General features: G+C 45.9%; 2 protein-coding genes across 3 annotated transcripts in view; one reads left to right on the forward strand and one right to left on the reverse strand.

Annotated features, from left to right (window-relative positions):
* Positions 1-11,640, reverse strand: part of LOC308103703 (WD repeat-containing protein 26-like) — a 47,364-nt gene extending 35,724 nt beyond the window's left edge. For both annotated transcript variants that reach the window (XM_080453829.1, XM_080453828.1), the window contains exons 1-3: positions 10,978-11,640; positions 6,966-7,065; positions 955-1,011 (exon numbers count right to left, since the gene is read on the reverse strand). In XM_080453829.1, coding sequence (XP_080309955.1) covers positions 955-1,011; positions 6,966-7,065; positions 10,978-11,498 — 678 coding nt within the window. In that variant the 5' untranslated portion in view covers positions 11,499-11,640. The remainder of the gene's footprint in view (positions 1-954; positions 1,012-6,965; positions 7,066-10,977) is intronic.
* Positions 11,641-15,548: 3,908 nt separating this feature from the next.
* Positions 15,549-18,971, forward strand: LOC308103699 (elongation factor-like GTPase 1; the record flags this gene model as incomplete). The annotated part of the gene is made up of 1 exon (XM_080453822.1): positions 15,549-18,971. The coding sequence occupies one exon, from the start codon at positions 15,549-15,551 to the stop codon at positions 18,969-18,971; it is 3,423 nt and encodes a 1,140-aa protein (XP_080309948.1).

Consider the following 18,971-nt stretch of genomic DNA (forward strand, 5'->3'; position numbering starts at 1 on the left):
TAAAATGTTGGAAAATAGCCGATCTACAAGCTCACAACGCGTCGCATCGCGACACGTTGTGAGCTTGTATATCGGCTATTTTCAAATAGCCTGGGTATAAAATAAGGCTAAAGTGGTTAATGTATGTTTTATAATGTAATAATTTATATCTGCAAAGTAACTAAAGTTTTCAAATAATTGTACTGGAGTAAAAGTGCAATATTTGCCTCTGAGATCAGATGTTGTGGAGTACAAGTAAAAGTACAGAAAATCGGAAATACTCCAGTAAAGTAAAAGTACCTCAAACTTGTACTTAAAGGTAGGGTAAGTGATTTGCTTTGGTTAAATAGCTCTATATTCTGATAGTATTCATTGCTATAGAGTGTTTGTTCAGTAAAAGGAGTCTCCTTGTCTCTCCAGCTCTTTATAAAACAGAAAATGCAGTTTCATTTCCAATTTTATCCAACCAGGATAGAGAACTCAATCAGGATATAGATTAAACAAGTGAAATTGGAAGTGATGACACTAAGAAATGAGCAGGCAAAATTGGAACTGGAACACTATACAAATTAAGCTTAAAAATGGGTACTTTCTCCTGATTGGCTGAGATTTTGACACCTACCGGAAAATGTATTTTCTGTTTATTAAAGAGCTGGAGAGACGGGGAGACATCTGTTACTGAAAAACCACTCTATAGCAATGATTACTATCAGAATATAGTATTTTAACCTTTTAACAAAATACTTTTTGTTCTAACCAAAAAATATCACTTACCCTACCTTTAAGTACAGTAGTTGAGTAAATGTACTTAGTTACTTTACACCACTGATGGTCGATATACCCCTCTCTCCCTCTAGTCCTCAAACTAGAACCTATACAGCTGGGTACCATTCTAGAACCTTCCCTGGTGTCTCCTCATTTGCTGTGCTGTGTCACTGGGCTCAGAGGTCAAGGGGTCAGGTTTGGGGGGCTTACCACAATAGCGTTGGGAGAATGCATCAGTGCTCTCAGCTCGTTGAGATCATTCTCAGCCTGGAAACAAAAAACAAAGAGGAGGGGGCGAGAGGGGGGGGGGCAGAGAGAGAGAGAGACAGAGATACAACTGGTTAGCTCAGCACTTTCCATGTATGCATGCACACACTGGGTTTGGGGGGGGGGAGGGGGGGGGGGGAAATAAAGGAGTCAAAAATCACACACAACACATGATGAGCAATATGAGGCGTTGAGCGTTCGGTTAACGTGTTCTCGCCGGAGATGAGCCTTGGCCTACATACGTTAACCCTTTAAGACCGGGAACGGTCATTCTTCAGATTTCTTTGCTATTCATAAATAGCAGATCTACAAGCTCATTTGTAGATCTGCTATTTTTGAAAAATCGTGAAAGTTTGTGCAAAGATGGGGTCCGCGGCCAAATACATATCGGGCTCAGGGGTAGAGTGGCCGGATGGGAACCGTGAGGTTCGATCCCGGGCTCCCCCAGAGTTAGTGTGGAAGTGTCCTTGAGCGAGACGCTGAACCCCTAATTGCTCCCGATGAGCAGGTTGGTGCCTTCACTGCCTTGCATGGTTTCCTCCTCCATCGGTGTGTGAATGTGTGTGTGAATGGGTTAATGTAATGCACAATCTATGTAAAGCGCTTTGAATAAAAGCGCTATATACCATTTACCATTCATATCTAAAAGAAAATCTAAATCCTTTTGACGCACGCCTGTGATACAGCAGATTTACGAGGTCATTTTTTAATACGCGTCCACTTTTACGAGCTCGAAACGAGAGGCATTTTTTATGGACGGTCCCGGAACAATGTCTTCCAGCCGGCAGTCGCTCGTTTTATAAGCCAATTACACAAACAACTCCTAGAAACATATTACTATAAAAGCCCCATGTTTTCAAGTTTCCTACTTTATTGACTGTAATGAGGCCTTCCTAGCCCTTTGATAATTATTTCCAGTGCTTCGGGGAGGAACTCTTGTAGGCACAGGGCAAACATGATAACTGAATAATGCAAAGGGCACGCGATAAGGACTGCGCCTGCTCCATTTCAAATTAAAAACAAAGTATGACCTTGAACATTATTTTACTATCCCTCTCTGTAGGAATAACATTTCTACATGGTTCTTACTTCCAATGCCAGCCAGAGAGGTATATAACACAGTCAAATCTTTGGTGTTAATGTATTTATGTACTATCCATTTGTAACCCGTCAGTTAGATCATTGGTTCTCAAAGTGGGGTCCGGGGACCCCCAGGGGTACTTGAGGGGGTTCCAGGGGGTACCCAGCTAAATGATGTAAATATAGCATCAGAATAATTATGACCCTTTATACTTTGGCTATTCAAAAATAGCAGATCTACAAGCTCATAGCGCGGCACCGAGTGCCGCGCTATGAGCTTGTAGATCTGCTATTTTTGAAAAATCTTGAAAATGTGTGCAAATCTTTGAATATATATTTTTAAAGCGAACATTTGTAACTCAAATCTTTGCTTTTGGGGGGTCCCTGGAACAACATATTTTTAGATGGGGGTCCGCGGCCAAATACATATCATTTTGGGGGTCCTTGACATGAAAAAGTTTGAGAACCACTGAGTTAGATTAACTCATTGACTGCCAGAGTTAAAACCTCGTTCATAGCAGCCCTTGCCAGCGATTTTCGTGTTTTTTTGTTTCGTTATTTTGTTATTTAATTCACATATAGAAAGTCTAGCTTGACACTTGAATCGTTTTGATCGTTCCACCACTAGAGAGCAGCACATACCAAGCTTGATCGCCTCTCGATCACACTCGCCCCCTCCCAGACCCACTCACACAGTGAAACACATGAACCGGAAGTGAAATGTCTCAGATTCTGTTATCGGCGAAAATTACTTTGTGATACACAACGGGGATGACTGTTCGTCACCCAGACCATAGATTATAGGAGGGGAGGTCTCCGATCGTTTTTCATAGCGTGTGAAAACCCGTTTGTTTCCCTATTATGGTCGAAAATGACTGGGGGGAAAAATGTAAAACCGAAAACGGAACCCAAGTCATGGAACCGGATGCAGTGGTGGTTGAAGTAAGTGGAACCTGAAACTTAGCCTGATTCATAACAGAATAGCGTGATCAGAGCATAAAGATCAATAAAGACCATAGATCGCATTAACGCGATCCTGGCGGCCAAGCGCGCTATTTATTAGATTGCGTTAATGCGATAATGGCGGCCAATGAGTTAACGCTGAGGGTTTTTGCTGTGCGGCGTTCAGGATGTCGTCGTTGTGCAAGATGGAGCCCTTCTCCTTCTTCATCTTACAACTAGCAGAGCTTACAGGCTATAAACAAACAAACATGGTGGGGATCATCCCCGCCATGTTTGTGTCTTGTCAAACACTACCGTGTCTGTCTAGTTTGATATGAATGAAGTATTTCTGTGGCTATACCTACAAAAAATGTAATATAATTTCAACAGTAAGAGGAAGGGAGTGTACATACATACGTAGAACCTATAGGTACCGCTGTCAAAAAAAGTTGCCAGATGCATATATCGATGTTGTTATTAATCCATTTAGACGGGGAAAGCAACGGTGTCATTTTAAGATTTTCTTTGGCTGTTCAAAAATAGCAGATATACAAGCTCATAGCTTGTAGATCTGCTATTTTGCCTCCCTGGATTTCCTCTCCATTTTTTTTTTTTTAGCGGAAGCACAGAGAAACCGTGTGTGTTTAGCAACGATCGGGGGATCGGTCATACTGGAGATAAATATTCTGTGACTAGTTGAAAAGGTAAGAAAAACAGGAAAAAAATCGCAAATTATGTTTTATTTCTGGCAGTCTGGCAAAGAGTTAAAGCGAGCATTTGTAACTCAAATCTTTGCTTCAGGGGGGTCCCTGGAACAAAATATTTTGAGATGGGCAAATAATACATATCATTTTGGGTGGTCCTTGACATGAAAAACTTTGAGAAACCACAGATATTATAGCAACATAAACAAACCTATTGTAGGATTTAGAAGACATTTGTAGAATCCCCCCAGAAGCAAATATTTGAGTTACAAATGTTCGCTTTAAAAAAAAATATTCAAAGATTTGCACACATTTTCACAACTGTTCAAAAATAGCAGAGCTACAAGCTCGTAGCGCGGCAATGACCTTGTAGATCTGCTATTTTTTGAATAGCCAAAGAAATCTAATAATGACACAGATGTATTCCCTGGTCTTAATGGATTCATATCGAACGCACATGTGACCAATACATTTGTAGATCGCCTCCACCTGTTGTATAACGGGGGGGGGGGGAGAGAGACCACTAGTGAAACCATGTTTGTACACCACCATATGATATGGGGTATTTTTAACGCCGTTTTTTTTGGTTGCTTTATTTAGATCCGACCAGTGGAGAGACGGACAGGGGGGGAACTGAAGGACCAAGGACCCCCTTAGCTGAGAGAGAGAGATGAAGTAGGGACCCCCCGCCGCCCCACTACATATTGTAACCTTGTGTTGCAGATTAAACTTTCATAGATTTCACAGATCGCTTCATAGACTGGTTTTGACAGCACTGTCATCAGTGTGTATGTTGGATTCATGTTAACGTGTGTTTTCTAGACATTTAACCACTTAAACTCTCAATACACTCTCTGCTACTCAGTCTGCTCTTTTTTTCCCTCTCCGCCAAACCTCGTTGCCAAAAACAGCCTCACGTTGCGAGGCGTTGTGAGCTGGTAGATCTGCTTTTTTTTGGCTAAAGTTCTCCTCAGATTAGGGATGCTAGGGTTCAACTGGTTAATGTAAAAAGAAAAACAATGATAATTTTCCTATCACACAAAGACTCTGAGGATCCCCAGTTGAGGACAGCCGTGAAAGATGGACGTGCCATCCAGGTCAGCCCCATGTGACATGGGCTGACATTCACGCTTGTTCCAGCCAGCGTTCTCAGTGCCAGTTCCCCTACTGTAGTCCAGTACCCTGGGATCTATACCACTTTCGGGGTTTCTGATCCGGTCGGACTGGAAATAACTTTACGTCATCATTACGTCATCAGGCGGCCGGAACCATCGGCGCAGTGCATCTCTAAAATGATTCCCCTAGTTTAAAATGTGTTAAGTTTGGTATAATCGTTTTGTTTCTTTTGGTATAATAATGTTTTTGGTATGTCCATCTTTTATTCTAACTCGTAGCACGACCAGCGAGACTGAACTAATTGATTAGCATTATGTGGGGAACAGAAAATGCAACGCCAACCGGAACCACGATTCTTTTATTCAGTTTTTCTAAACCTGGATCACGTGGCTAGTTTTAGAACTAATACCAGGCTTTCCTCCGAGGTGGAAAGTCTGGTGACGCCAGGTTAGTAGTCCAGCAGCTCAGCAGAATGACACTTTTCGGGGGGACCCCCAGGGATCCTTGGGGGGGGGTTCCAGGGGGTCCCCAGCCAAATGATTGATAGTTAGGAACCAATTGGACCCTTATGGGCCCGTAACTCAGAGTGTACAAATGGACCCGTTTAGGTCCATTTGTACACTCAAGAGTTAAATTAACACTGATGATACCACAGTGTAGATTCCCAGCGATCAAAATGGTATACCATGGTATATCAAACTGGGGGGGGGGGGGGGGTCCTTGAATGTAATTAAAAATGGTCATCACTGACCACTGCTATAGCCCTAAGCAGAAGTACAAACTGTGAGCTTGTACATCTGCTATTTTTGAATAGCCCACGCTAAAACGACACAGATGCTTTCCCGGTTTTAATGGGTTAAAAATGACCTGATAAATTTGCTGCATCACGAGGCTCGCGTCAAACATCGTCTCTTATAGGGGGTCCATGGGGGAATCTTTTCAAATGGGGGTCCGCGGGCTAATATCCCCCAGAAGCGAAGATTTGAGTTACAAATGTTCGCTTTAAAAAAATATATAAATTCAAAGATGTGCACACGTTTTTCAAGATTTTTCAAAAATAGCCAAATAAATCTTAAAATGACACAGATGCGTTCCCGGATATAACGGGTTAATTAACGAGAACAACGGCTTCCATTATAGCGTGCCAACTTTCCAGGGACAGAAATCACAACGCGTGTGTGAGATTGTAGATCTGCCGTTTTCAAAACATTTGGAAAGTCTATGTTCTTCTAGCCTGTGATCAAGCCTGCTTCGCTACGTTCGGCGGACTTTATTTTCTCTCTTCGCTTCTCAGTCTGGAAAGCCTCCTATCTCCAAGGCAGGCGGGACATGCCAAAAGGTTCGAATCAAACCTGGGGCTTCTGATTGGTCTGTGGTGCGGGGCGGGACCAAAAAAACTGTGTGATCGTTGTGATTCGTCATTCGTTTGAACAACATCCAATCAGCAACGAACATATGTAGTTCCAGTGTAGTTCTGCAAAACCTCCCAATGGGAGGCTTTCCAGACTGAGAAGCGAAGAGAGAAAAAAAAGTCCGCCGAACGTAGCGAACAGGCTGGATACCAGGCTAATGTTCTTCTGAGTTGAACTAAGGGGTTAATAGTACCATATTGAGGTTCTGAGAAGTTGTGAGAACATGATGTGAAACCGCGTCGTAGCGTTACGGAAACAAAGAACCCAGAACCCGGGAAATACTTTACATACGGTGACGGTTCGCTTTAGTTCTCGTGGTCGAAATAAAAGAGCCAATTATTACTCTTGATATCTGAAGAACCAGGAAAACGGTATCCGCTCCCATCGCAGCCGGTCCACTGGTTCTCAAAGTGGGGTCCAGGCAGGGACCCCCAGGGGCCCATGAGGGGGTTCCAGGGGGTCCCCAGCTAAATTATTGATAGTTAGGACTGAAGAACCAAATGGACCCTTATGGGTCTGTAACTCAAGAGAGTGTACGAATGGAACCAAATGGACCCTTATTAGTCGACTCTCTGAGTTATGGGGGTCTATGGCATAACAAACCTGGGGGGTCCATGAAATGTAAAAGTTTGAGAACCACTGGTCTAGTCTATATATAAAGCAAGCTTGGTGTAACCATGGTAACCTTAAGGAGACAGACCTTGTCCCACTCCCCCTCCATGACATGGTTGCGGAACTTGGTGGCGGAGGGGTGTTCCAGTCTGCAGCCCGACTCCTGCATCAGCAGGTCCACTGTCTGACTGCAGAGAGAGAGAGGGAGACGGAGAGAGAGACAGAGAGAGAGAGACAGAGAGAGAGGAAAAGACAGACAGAGAGAGACACAGAGAGAGAGAAGACAGGAGGGGGAAAGATAGAGCGGTATAGAGAGAGACAGAAGGATGACACAGATAAAGGCGGAGGGCAAGAAGGGAAAAGATTACTTAAGAGTTTAACCATGACCACAGAGCTCAACAAATAACACATGATGACATCATCACGGTTATAAAGGAAGCACCCACTGGTGTCGGCCAATCAAATCGCAAAACAGTAAACCTATTCTTTTGGTGTGGAGTTCATTTGACTCAGACAGTGTGCAAACGTAACCAAATTGACCTGTTTGGTTGGTTACATTTTGTTCACTCTCAAGAGTTACAAAATGGATACATAATAACACTCAGGGCTCTTCACTGTGTACCAATCAAGGCTTTTACATTAATATGACAATAATGTATGATTTGGCCAGTGGTGTGTTCTAGGTTTTTTTCGGAGGGTATACGATAATTATTCCCTGCACGACATGCGTGTGGTCGTGGGTATATACGCTATCTCGTTTTCAATGGATGAAATGGTTATTAGACTGTATACGCTTTTCCCCAAAAGAATCTGGACTGTATACGGCGTATACAGCGTAATACGGTAGAACACACCACTGGATTTGACCATGTTGTTGATGGGCTTATACTAGAGCTGGGCACTATGGACAAAATACAGCATCACAATATGTTTGACCAAATACCTCGATACAAGTGATTTCTCTTTTTGTAATAGAGAAACAGCAAATCTACAAGCTCACAAAGTATTGCATCGCGACGTGTGGTGCCGTGTTTATTTTTTACTTTTGAATAACACACCATTTGGTTTCAGTCCTATTTTAGTCATCTGAAATGGTTTAGTCTTAGTCGACTAAATGCCAAAATCTTAGTCTCTTAGTCTTAGTCAACTAAATTAACACGGGTGTGGTGAGCTTGTGAAAATGGTTTTAAGTATAAAACAGGGCATGAGGAAAAGATATTTTTATGATTATCCCAAATCCCAAACGAATCGATGTCTAGTCTCAAATCACAATATCAATATAATATCAATACATTGCCCAGCCCTAGCTTATATAGTATATACCCATCTTATGATTCCGTAGCGATCAATCTATGGCATTTGGTCAAGTAATGCTGCCATGTCCAAACAGAAGTAATGCTGCCATGTCCAAACAGAGGAGACTGGGTCTGCCAGATTGAAGTTCATAAACAACAATAAAAAAAGACACTTCTATATTAATGACATTGTGTGGGGGGGAAAGACAGCTGAGAGAACAGACGTGTCTTCAAGGCCTTTCCCCAACAGTGACAGACCAGTGACACAGACACGCCATTGCAGTTATCATCATTTTGACTCCCCCTCTACACCCCCCCCCAAAAAAATAAATAAAATAAACACACGGCTAAGATCTGATCTGAGGAAGGGGGGGTGGTGTGTGGGGGGGTGGGGGGGTGCTGCTGACACCTCAGCATAATGACATCATCCTCAGGTATCAATTGAGTGGCGCAGCAGTGTTTTTCAGCATTATCCTGTCAGCTACCTTCACTTGCATTTCCACATGTGAGACGTAGGGGCGTCTCTTCTATTCTGTTCCACACACACACACACACCACACAATGCCATGTATCCTCTCCCTATGTAAACACAGCAACCTAGGCTTTTCTCTCTCTACAGTACTGTGTAATGGCAGCTGCCTTTAGACAAAAGCCGGACAGAAGAGAGAGAGAGAGAGAAGTGGAGGAACGGCTATTGACCAGTGCATTATCAGTCCATTAAGGAGAGCAACAGTGGCAGCTTTTAAAAGTGCAATGCTAGAAATATATTTCATGCAGAGCGTCGATGCGTTCAAGCAGGCGCTAAGCTATAATTAGATTCAAACCCCAACGTTTCTAATCTATAACAGCTGGTTTAGATGTGCATTAGTCACGATGAAACTGTATCACATCCCCAACAGGGGAAACTTGTTTTCTCTGAACCGTGTCCACCACCAATGTCGAGTTATAGAGGGCTAAATAATATCATACAGTAGTTTATATGTGACATTGTGTGCGACTGACACTGCTGACACACACACACACACACACACTTGACAACAGAGGACACAACATTTGTGTCCTCAAACAGGAGGCTTTTATCTCGCCGCCAACTTGGCAACTTGTGTCTTTTCTAACATTTTAAATGTCAGAAAACACACAAGTTGCCAAGTTGGTGGTGAGATAAAAGCCTCTTGCTGCTGTATGAAATGGTGTCATATGATGGATACACGAATATACACATGTATATAAGAATAAAGGCGTTCTAGTAGGTGACAGCTCAAAGCTTCAGAAGGAGTGCACTTAGAATGCCAAAACATCCATGACAGCTGTCATAATAGCCATGCTTATCGTTCTAATAATGTGGCCTAATTATTTATGTCCATTTAACGTTGTCTAGCAGAAGAAAACGGGGCATCATCATCATCAATCGTGATAATGGTAATTAAAGAAAAAACAAGGGTGACCACCAGGACAAAAAAATAAAAAATCGACGCTTATATCATATTAATAGCTTATATACGCTTATATTACACTTATATGCTTCTTGTGTGACAATGACAGGCTTGATTTATAATGCTTTGTATGCATGTATAACATGTCATGATGGATTGTGTACATGGCATCTTTCTCTAGATCTCAACATGATGCATCCATATAATTCGGTATTAAACATCCATTATTTAAACACACACACACACACACACAAGGTCCAGCTGTTGTTCATATCAATAACGTCCTGTGTGTGTGTGAGTCTGTCGTGGTTGAATAATAATAATAACAACCACTCAAATGGTGGACTAGTGACTGCTGTCTGGTTCTCTTAACGAAAGGGGGCTGGTTTGGTTGTTGTTGTTGTTGTTTGAACACAAAACACTTCAAACCCCTCGGTGTTTAAACGTTAAGAATGTGTAACTCAGAGTTAGTGGTGGTATTTGGTTGTGTTTTGCACCCCCTCGGTAGATAGATTAAAGGGGTAGATTAGCAGCAAGCGATCAGTGTGCTGCTAACTGTGTTATTGTGCAAGATGGAGCCCTTCTTCTTCATCTCACAACTAGCAGAGCTTTTCTACACAGAGGACTGTATGTAACACCCCATCCCCCCATCATGTTTGTGTCTGTCTGTCAAAACGCACACACACACACACACACACACACACACTGGCCCAACACGAATTAATAAATAAAAGAAAAACACGTCCTAAACAGGGATACACTTTAGTGTGTTTACGAGTGTTTTTGGGGTGAAGTTTTTTTTTTTCTTCCCGTCTCAACGACGGCGAAAAAATGGAAATGCTTTGACAGAAAACACATACATAAACCATTGGTTCTCAAAGTGGGGTCCGGGGACCCCCAGGGGTCCTTGAGCGAGTTACAGGGGGTCCCCAGCTAAATGATGGCTATAAGAACCAAATGGACCCTTATGGTTCTGTAACTCTGAGAGTGTACAGATGGAACCGAATGGACCCTGACGGGTCCATTTGGTTCCATTTGTACACTCTCAGAGTTAAATTAACATTGATTTTACAATATAAATTAGAGTCCCAGAGATAGAAATGTTATTAAATGGGGGTCCGTAGCTTAATGCATGTCAAACCTGGGGGTCCTTGAAATTAAAATGGCTGAGAATCACTGCGAGAGCCTAAAAATCTTCTCTTATGGGGGGTCCTGAGGCATATTTTTTCAAATGGGGGTCCGCGGGCTAATAAGTGTAAATTTGGGGGTTCCTTGACATGAAAAAGTTTGAAAACCACCGACATAAACAACACTTTAGGTTTGTTTCTGTGGAGCTTCTCCCACCACCACCACCACCATCTGATCCACTTACTTGAGGCCCAGTCCGTGGAGATGTTGTCCTATCAACCTGATCACGTCCTCCTCGGACTGGGAGAGACGCTTCTTCTTCTTCAGCGAGGAGGAGCCCGCCGCCTCCTCCTCCGGGCCCGTGGAGGAGGACGAGGAGCCCGGCAGAGGAGCTCCAGCTCCGCCGGTGGTGGTGGTGGTGGCTGTTGTCGTCGAAGAGGAGGAGGAAGAAGCAACAGCTCCGTTGCTGCTGGTGGTACCGACGATATTCCCGTTGTTTGTGCTGCTGGTCATGAGGAGTCCGTTTGAGGAGTGAGTCCCACCACCACCACCAGCACCGGCACCGGCCGTGGAGGACGACGACGAGGAGGAGGACGACGAAGACTCCCCGTTCTGTGCGCTGCCGCTCGGGCAGGAGGGCTCCACCGCGGCCGCCGGGTCCTGCTGGTCCTGCTGCCCCGCCGCTACCGCTGCTCCTGCCGCCGCCGCCGCTGCTGCTGCCACCGCCGCCGCTGCCGCTGCCGCCGCTGCCCCGTTCGACTGCATGTCTCTGTTCACGACGCTCCGGCTGAAGTGGATGGAGGAGGAGGTGGAGGCCGGAGGAGAATGTAAAGAAGACGACGAAGGAGGAGGTGGTGGGGGAGAAGAGGTGGCAGCGACAGCGGCGGCGGCGGCAGCAGCGGGTCCCAGAACAACAGCGGCAGCAACTCCGCCGGAATCCGTCGGGCCCGGCGTCGCGACCGTCGTCGAAGCCCCGGGCTCTCCTACTCCCTCCGCCGCCGAGGCTCGGTGCTTCTTCCGCGGGGGCGGCGACGCTCCGCCGGTGTCCGAGTCGGAGGAGGAGGAGGAGGAGGAGGAGGTGGAGGCGGCGGAGGCCAGAGTTTCCTCGCCGAGAGCGGCCGTGGTTCGGAGGCCCGGCGGAGGCTGAGCTCCGGGCGGGGGGGGGAGAGAGGAGAGGAGGCCGAGGCGGAGGGTCAGAGCTCCCCGGATAAGAGACGTAGGTTCGGGGGGTCCGTTGAGAGAGAAGCGGCCAGACTACCAGGTTGTTGTTGTTTCCTCCAGAACAGCTGCAGCCCTAATGGAGTCCCCGCACGCTGACGTCACCGGAAATGCCTGCACTGACTGCCATGCTTCCGGGGCGTCGTTCCAAAACCTATACGGCTTGTGCTGTATGACCACGCCCCGCTTCTGTGACGTACGCGGAACTGCCTCTCAGCATAACATTCAACCTATGTATTATTATTGTATGCATTCAACACATTCTAATATGGCGTGCTTCGCTAATAATTAAACTGCTTATCACAATTTCCTTGGATCGAATCCTGCAGCACTCTTTTTTCCATTTTCTTTCTTTTGCCGAAAAAGTATAGTTTTGGACCGCAACGGAGGCACGCCGTGTCAAGGAACCTTGAGCCACGAGAGGCACCGCCGAACCGAACGTTGCGAAGTTCGCTTCAGCCGACTCAGCGCCGTGTGATATATGTATTATGTACCGATGGGGTCGGGGACAGAATCCTAAATCATGTTTTGGAGCGAGCGTTTGCCCCAACTGCCACTCAAAGTGGCTACTGGCCAATCATAGCGCGTCCTTGCACGAGCGGTATAGGCTTTGGGATGACGACGCGCTTCCGGGTGGTAGACTGCAGCGTTGCCAGGTTGCGCGAGAGAAACAAGCAACCAGGTCTATGAAAACAAGCCCAAAAGAAGCCACTATGCCACATGAGCACTCTAACCCTATACTGAATAGGCTATACATTGGATAATTGAAAATAGCAGATCTACAAGCTCACAAGTTCCAACGTGTCATGATGCGACGCCTTGTGAGCTTGTAGATCTGCTATTTTCAATTATTATTATTATTTTTAAAAGGGAACATTTTGGAATATTTTCAAATCATTTTCAATCATTCACAAAATCTTGTGTGGGGGGGGGGGCTCTCTGGCACAAAATATTTTCAGAAGGTTCGGTCTGCAGACAAATACATTGATTTGGGGGTCCTTGATCCATTGGTTTAAACAACATTAGGAAACAAGCCCAATTAAATAACTACAAATGAGGACTTACAGGTGGCTGCAATTCAAGGTGGCTGTAAAAGTCAAAGCCTAGCCCCCCCCCCCCAAACTGTTTACTGTAACTGTACTGTGATGTTTTGCATAGTATTGTATATTTGTCGGTCATTAAATGTTTCGATGAATTGAGTACAAAGGACCCCAATGGAAACGAGCCACAAGCTTTCTTGGGTTTAAAATCCAATAGCAGACCTTGTATTGTATTTGTGGCAAACTGCTAATAAAGTATTCAATCAATCAATCAAAACAAGACCAAATAAGCAACTACACTTTAGAAACAAGCCCAAATAAGCAACTACACTTTAGAAACAAGCCCAAATAAACAACTACACTTTAGAAACAAGCCCAAATAAGCAACTACACTTTAGAAACAAGCCCAAATAAACAACTACACTTTAGAAACAAGCCCACATACACAACTACACTTTAGAAACAAGCCCAAATAAGCAACTACACTTTAGAAACAAGCCCAAATAAACAACTACACTTTAGAAACAAGCCCAAATAAGCAACTACACTTTAGAAACAAGCCCAAATAAACAACTACACTTTAGAAACAAGCCCAAATAAACAACTACACTTTAGAAACAAGCCCAAATAAGCAACTACACTTTAGAAACAAGCCCAAATAAACAACTACACTTTAGAAACAAGCCCAAATAAAGAACTACACTTTAGAAACGAGCTTTAAAAAAACGCAAACCACAAATACCAATATTTACAAGCGACTTCAAAACGTATAATAAGCGGACATGGCAACACTGGTGGTAGAACGTCTTCTTTAAAAAAGCCCCCGATTGTAGCCGAAAGTAGCCGAAGCCCGAAGATTGTAGATCGGCTAATTTTTGTCTTCGGCCGCGCGACACCGAAGTAGGCCTACGGCAGTGCATAAATGGGACATAGAAAAAATACATGCAAATCTTATGACGGTGACGCGCGTTGAAAATAGCAGATCTACAAACTCACACGAACTATAAACTAACCAATAGTTAAATATACATTTAAATTAATTAAGTTATACATTATTCATTAAAGTTTTTTAAAATCTTTTTAATTTTAATCATATTATGAATTACTTTAATTTATCAATTATAAATGTAATTGATAAAAAATAATATTACATTAATATATACAATATGTTTTGTATTGTATTTGTATTTGTATTTGTATTTGTATTTGTATTATATTGTATTGTATTGTATGTATGTATGTATGTATGTATGTATAATACTGTATACTATTGACTTGCAGCAGGTGGGTAGGGTAGATGCTGGAGACAGTGCTGGTCACACAACTCACAGTGTCAAACTCTTGTTCAGCAGCCCAAATCAGATTTAGATGGTTTGATGAAGCCTGAACAAGGATGTGGTTCAAATCGGATTTACCAAAAATACATTTCCAGGTGGTTTTCTGCTGTTCAGACATGAAAAAGTTTATGGTATTCAGAGTTTTTTTTAACTTTATGATAGAGTTGTTACACTTGTTTGTTACCAAATGGAGGAGGAAAAAACTTTAATTAAGTCAGATGCTCACAACCAAAAACCGATTTATTCAGAATTTATTACGAAGACAATATGAATTAATAGGATTAAATTCATCACTTCACATACAACTGTCATCAAGAGGTAAAGTCTGTTTGCACTAACTGTGTCTTCGGAAATGATCATGTTTTTAAAAGTTGACCACAACACCATGTTACACTAAAGTTGACTTTGTCTTGGATGATCAATTTCAGAAAATTGTGATCACAAGCAAAATAATTTGAATTTGTAAATGGTTTAGTGGAAAGATGCTCCACTTGGTCATGCAATACCTGTTGTACTTACTATTGACAGAGTACTCGTTATATATAGCCGTTGGCAGAGTATGCAGTGCAGTACCCACCACCAAAGTACTTAGAATAATTTGAGTACTATGACGTCGGTCCTATGATGTCATAATTGATGACATCAGGGATCTCCATATGCCCATACACGGGCATAGTGGTCGGCTCGGCGGTTCTGGACAACCACCGTTCCAACCGACATAAGAACACCTCGGGGCAGCTGTTGAAAAGGTTTTCACAGCATCAAGGTTTGTTACTATCAGGTATTCATTGATATTCCATCACTGTTGCTTTGGGAGGCCAGTCATTGTGACCTCATCGTGATGGTCATCTCAATGACAAAGTGCAAACATTGCTATACAGCAATGCCGTTTTGGCGAAAAGATTGATCCACGTGTAAGGAAGGCTTTCACGTCATACAGCTTGATAGGTTGCCATAGTTGCCTAATAGTTACAAAATAGTCGTTATGGTCACCACTCAGGTGAGTCAGGCCACGTCATGGACTCCATATTTGGGTACATAAGACCTCCTGGAATTCCATATATGGAGCTAACTGCGTATATGGATCAGACCGACGATAGTGACATCACCGGGATCACATTAGCACTGTAGCCAATGATATGAAAGGCACAGTAATCTCAGGGATACTCTAAGATTCAACGAACGTTCTCCAGATTTATTTTTTCCCGCCTAATTAGCATATGAGGCACACAAGCTTAGACAAGATCATTACACTGCAGAAACACCCCGGCAACATAAGAAATCTCTGCATTCTGGCACATGTTGACCATGGCAAAACTACTCTGGCTGACTGCTTAGTGGCAAGCAACGGCATCATACCAAGTCACCTGGCTGGACAGCTGCGGTACCTGGACAGCAGGAAGGATGAAGAGATTCGTGGAATCACTATGAAGTCTAGTGCCATCTCTCTACACTATGCACTCGGGGAGAAAGAGTACCTGTTAAATTTGATCGACTCTCCGGGTCACGTCGACTTTTCTTCCGAGGTGTCCACGGCCGTCCGGCTGTGTGACGGAGCCATTGTCGTCGTCGACGCCGCGGAGGGTGTCTGTCCCCAGACCCGGGCGGTGCTGCGTCAGGCCTGGCTGGAGAACATCAGACCCGTTCTGGTCATCAATAAGATTGACAGACTGATTCTGGAGCTGAAGCTTACTTCCCAGGAAGCGTACGCACACCTACAGAAGATTCTGGAAAAGGTGAACGCAGAGACGGGGTTGCTGTTCAGATCCAAGGTGATGGAGGAGCGAGCAGAGAAGGAGGAGGAGAGTGAAGGAGGTCCAGCAGCAGCGAAGCATTCAGGAGCAGCGCTGGTGTATGACTGGAGCACAGGGCTGGAGGAGACAGATGATTCCCACCTGTACTTTTCTCCTGACCAGGGCAACGTGGTGTTCAGCAGTGCCATAGACGGATGGGGATTCAGCATCCAGCACTTTGCCCGCATCTACAGCCAGAGGATGGGCATTAAAGAGGAAGTTCTCCTCAAAACCTTGTGGGGAGATTTCTACCTCAATGCTAAAGCCAAGAAGATCATGAAGGGAGCCCGGGCCAAAGGGCAGAAACCGCTGTTTGTGCAGCTAGTTCTGGATAACATTTGGAGTCTATATGATGCTGTTGTCATCAGGAGAGACAAGGAGAAGGTGGAAAAGGTTGTGACATCACTAGGAGTGTCGGTGAAGGTCCGTGACTCTCAACACTCCAACCCCAAAGTCCTCCTCGGTGCCATCTGCAGGCAGTGGCTGCCTGTCTCACAGGCTGTACTCTCGATGGTTTGTGAGAAGCTGCCCAGTCCTCTGGACATAGCAGAGGAAAGGGTGGAGAAGCTGATGAGTGTCGGAGCGCGACGATTCGACTCGCTCCCCGACCAGACGCAGGCACTCAAGACAGCCTTCCTCCAGTGTTCCAGCGAGGATGACTCACCCGTCATCATCTTTGTGTCCAAGATGTTTGCCGTGGATGCCAAGGCTTTGCCTCAGAACAAAAAGAGGCCACTGTCCCAGGAGGAGATCGCCCAGCGCAGCGAGCTGGCCAGACAGAGGCATGCTGACAGGATGACAGCCAATCAGCAAAGAGATAGCCAAGGAGGAGGACACGCCCAGTCAGAAAGTAGAGTGTGTGTCTCAGCTCAGATGGAGAATCTGACAGTGGAAGAGCAGGCAAAGCCAGGGGATGAGGATGAGGGGAAGGAGACGTTTGTGGCCTTTGCCAGAGTCTACAGCGGAGTGGTGAAGAGGGGACAGAAAGTGTTTGTCCTGGGTCCCAAATATGATCCTTCCCAGGGTCTGACCATGCTGCCAAGGGGCCGTGGTGCTTCAGAGGCTCTGCCCGCCGTGCCTCACCTCTCCTGCTGCACCCTGGAGAGCCTTTACCTGATGATGGGCAGGGAGCTGGAGGAACTAGAGGAGGTGCCTTCAGGAAACATCTTGGGTATTGGAGGCCTAGAGGAGTGTGTGTTGAAGTCAGCTACCCTCTCCACCTCCCCTGCCTGTCCCCCCTTCACGCCTCTCAACTTTGGCAGCCCCATCATACGCGTCGCCCTCGAACCCAAACACTCAAGTGAGATGCCTAAGCTAGTGCGGGGCATGCGTCTGCTGAACCAGGCTGACCCGTGTGTTGAGGTGCTCATCCAGGAGACAGGGGAATACATCCTGGTCACTGCTGGAGAGGTCCACCTGCAACGCTGCTTGGATGACCTCAGAGAGAGGTTCGCTAAGATTCAGATCAGTGCATCAGAACCCATCATTCCCTTCAGAGAGACAGTGGTGCGTCCTCCGAAGGTGGATATGGTCAATGAGGATCTGGGCAAACAGAAGAAGGTGGCTGTAATTCACCAGGTGAAAGTGGAGGCTTCGCAAGGCCATTTGCTTGACACCCTCAATCTGAACCGCAGTGGTCTTGTGACCCTCACTACCCCCAACAGACTGGCCACAGTGGGGGTCCGCGCCATCCCCCTGCCCGAGGAGGTGACCCGTCTGTTGGAAGGCAGTTCAGAATTGGTACGGACCCTGGAGCACATTAATCTGTCCCTTAGGGAGGGGAGGACCCTGGATGTGAGCCCCAGGACCCTCGAGGCCATCACAACACTCAAAGCCCAGCTACAGAGCCTGTTGCAAGGATGGAAGTGGAAGAATGCAGTGGAGCACATATGGGCCTTTGGACCACGCGGGTGTGGACCTAACATGCTGCTGAACAGTGTCGAGGGCTACCAGAGGCCATCTGTCTGGCAGTGTCTGGACGGAGATGAGAGAGGAGGGGACCTCGGCAGCCAAGCCACCTCTCTCAAAGACTTTGACAACAGCATCGTCAGCGGCTTCCAGCTGGCCACTCGGTCGGGCCCCATGTGCGAGGAGCCCCTAATGGGTGTCTGCTTCTCAGTGGAAAGGTGGGACATGAAGTCCTCATGCCATCCTCAGCACCAGCAGTCTATGGAGGAGGACTACACGTCCCATGAGGCCTCAGCAGGCAGTGAGGCCGAGGCTGAGCCAAAGGCCGAAGGAGAAGCACGGGGAGCAGGTGAGCTGTCTCCTCAGGCAGCGGAGGGCACGGCGACGGCAGTGGAGAATCAGGCTGAATGCAGGACGGAGCCCTGGACCGTGGACTGCTTCGGGCCTATGTCTGGCCAGCTGATTGCCGCTATGAAGGAGGCGTGTCACCGTGCCTTCCAGGCCAAGCCCCAGAGACTCATGGCTGCCATGTACACCTGTGAGATCGTGGCCGCCGCCGAGGTGCTGGGCCGCGTGTACGGCGTTCTGGGGAAGAGAGAGGGTCACGTTCACCTCGAGGAGATGAAGGAAGGGACGGACACGTTCCTCATCAAGGCTGTCCTCCCCGTAGCCGAAAGCTTTGGATTTGCAGACGAGATCCGCAAGAGGACCAGTGGATTGGCCAGCCCACAGCTGGTGTTCAGCCACTGGGAGGTGATCGGCGGCGATCCCTATTGGGTTCCCACCACCGAGGAGGAGTACCTGCACTTTGGGGAGAAAGCGGACTCGGCCAACCGGGCCCTCAAGTACATGAATGCTGTGCGCAGGCGTAAGGGCCTCTACGTGGAAGACAAGGTAGTGGAGCATGCACAGAAACAGAGGACGCTGAGCAAGAACAAATAG

The sequence above is a fragment of the Gymnoscopelus braueri genome, assembly GCF_963280865.1.
Source record: "Gymnoscopelus braueri genome assembly, chromosome: 16".
Lineage (NCBI taxonomy): Eukaryota > Metazoa > Chordata > Actinopteri > Myctophiformes > Myctophidae > Gymnoscopelus > Gymnoscopelus braueri.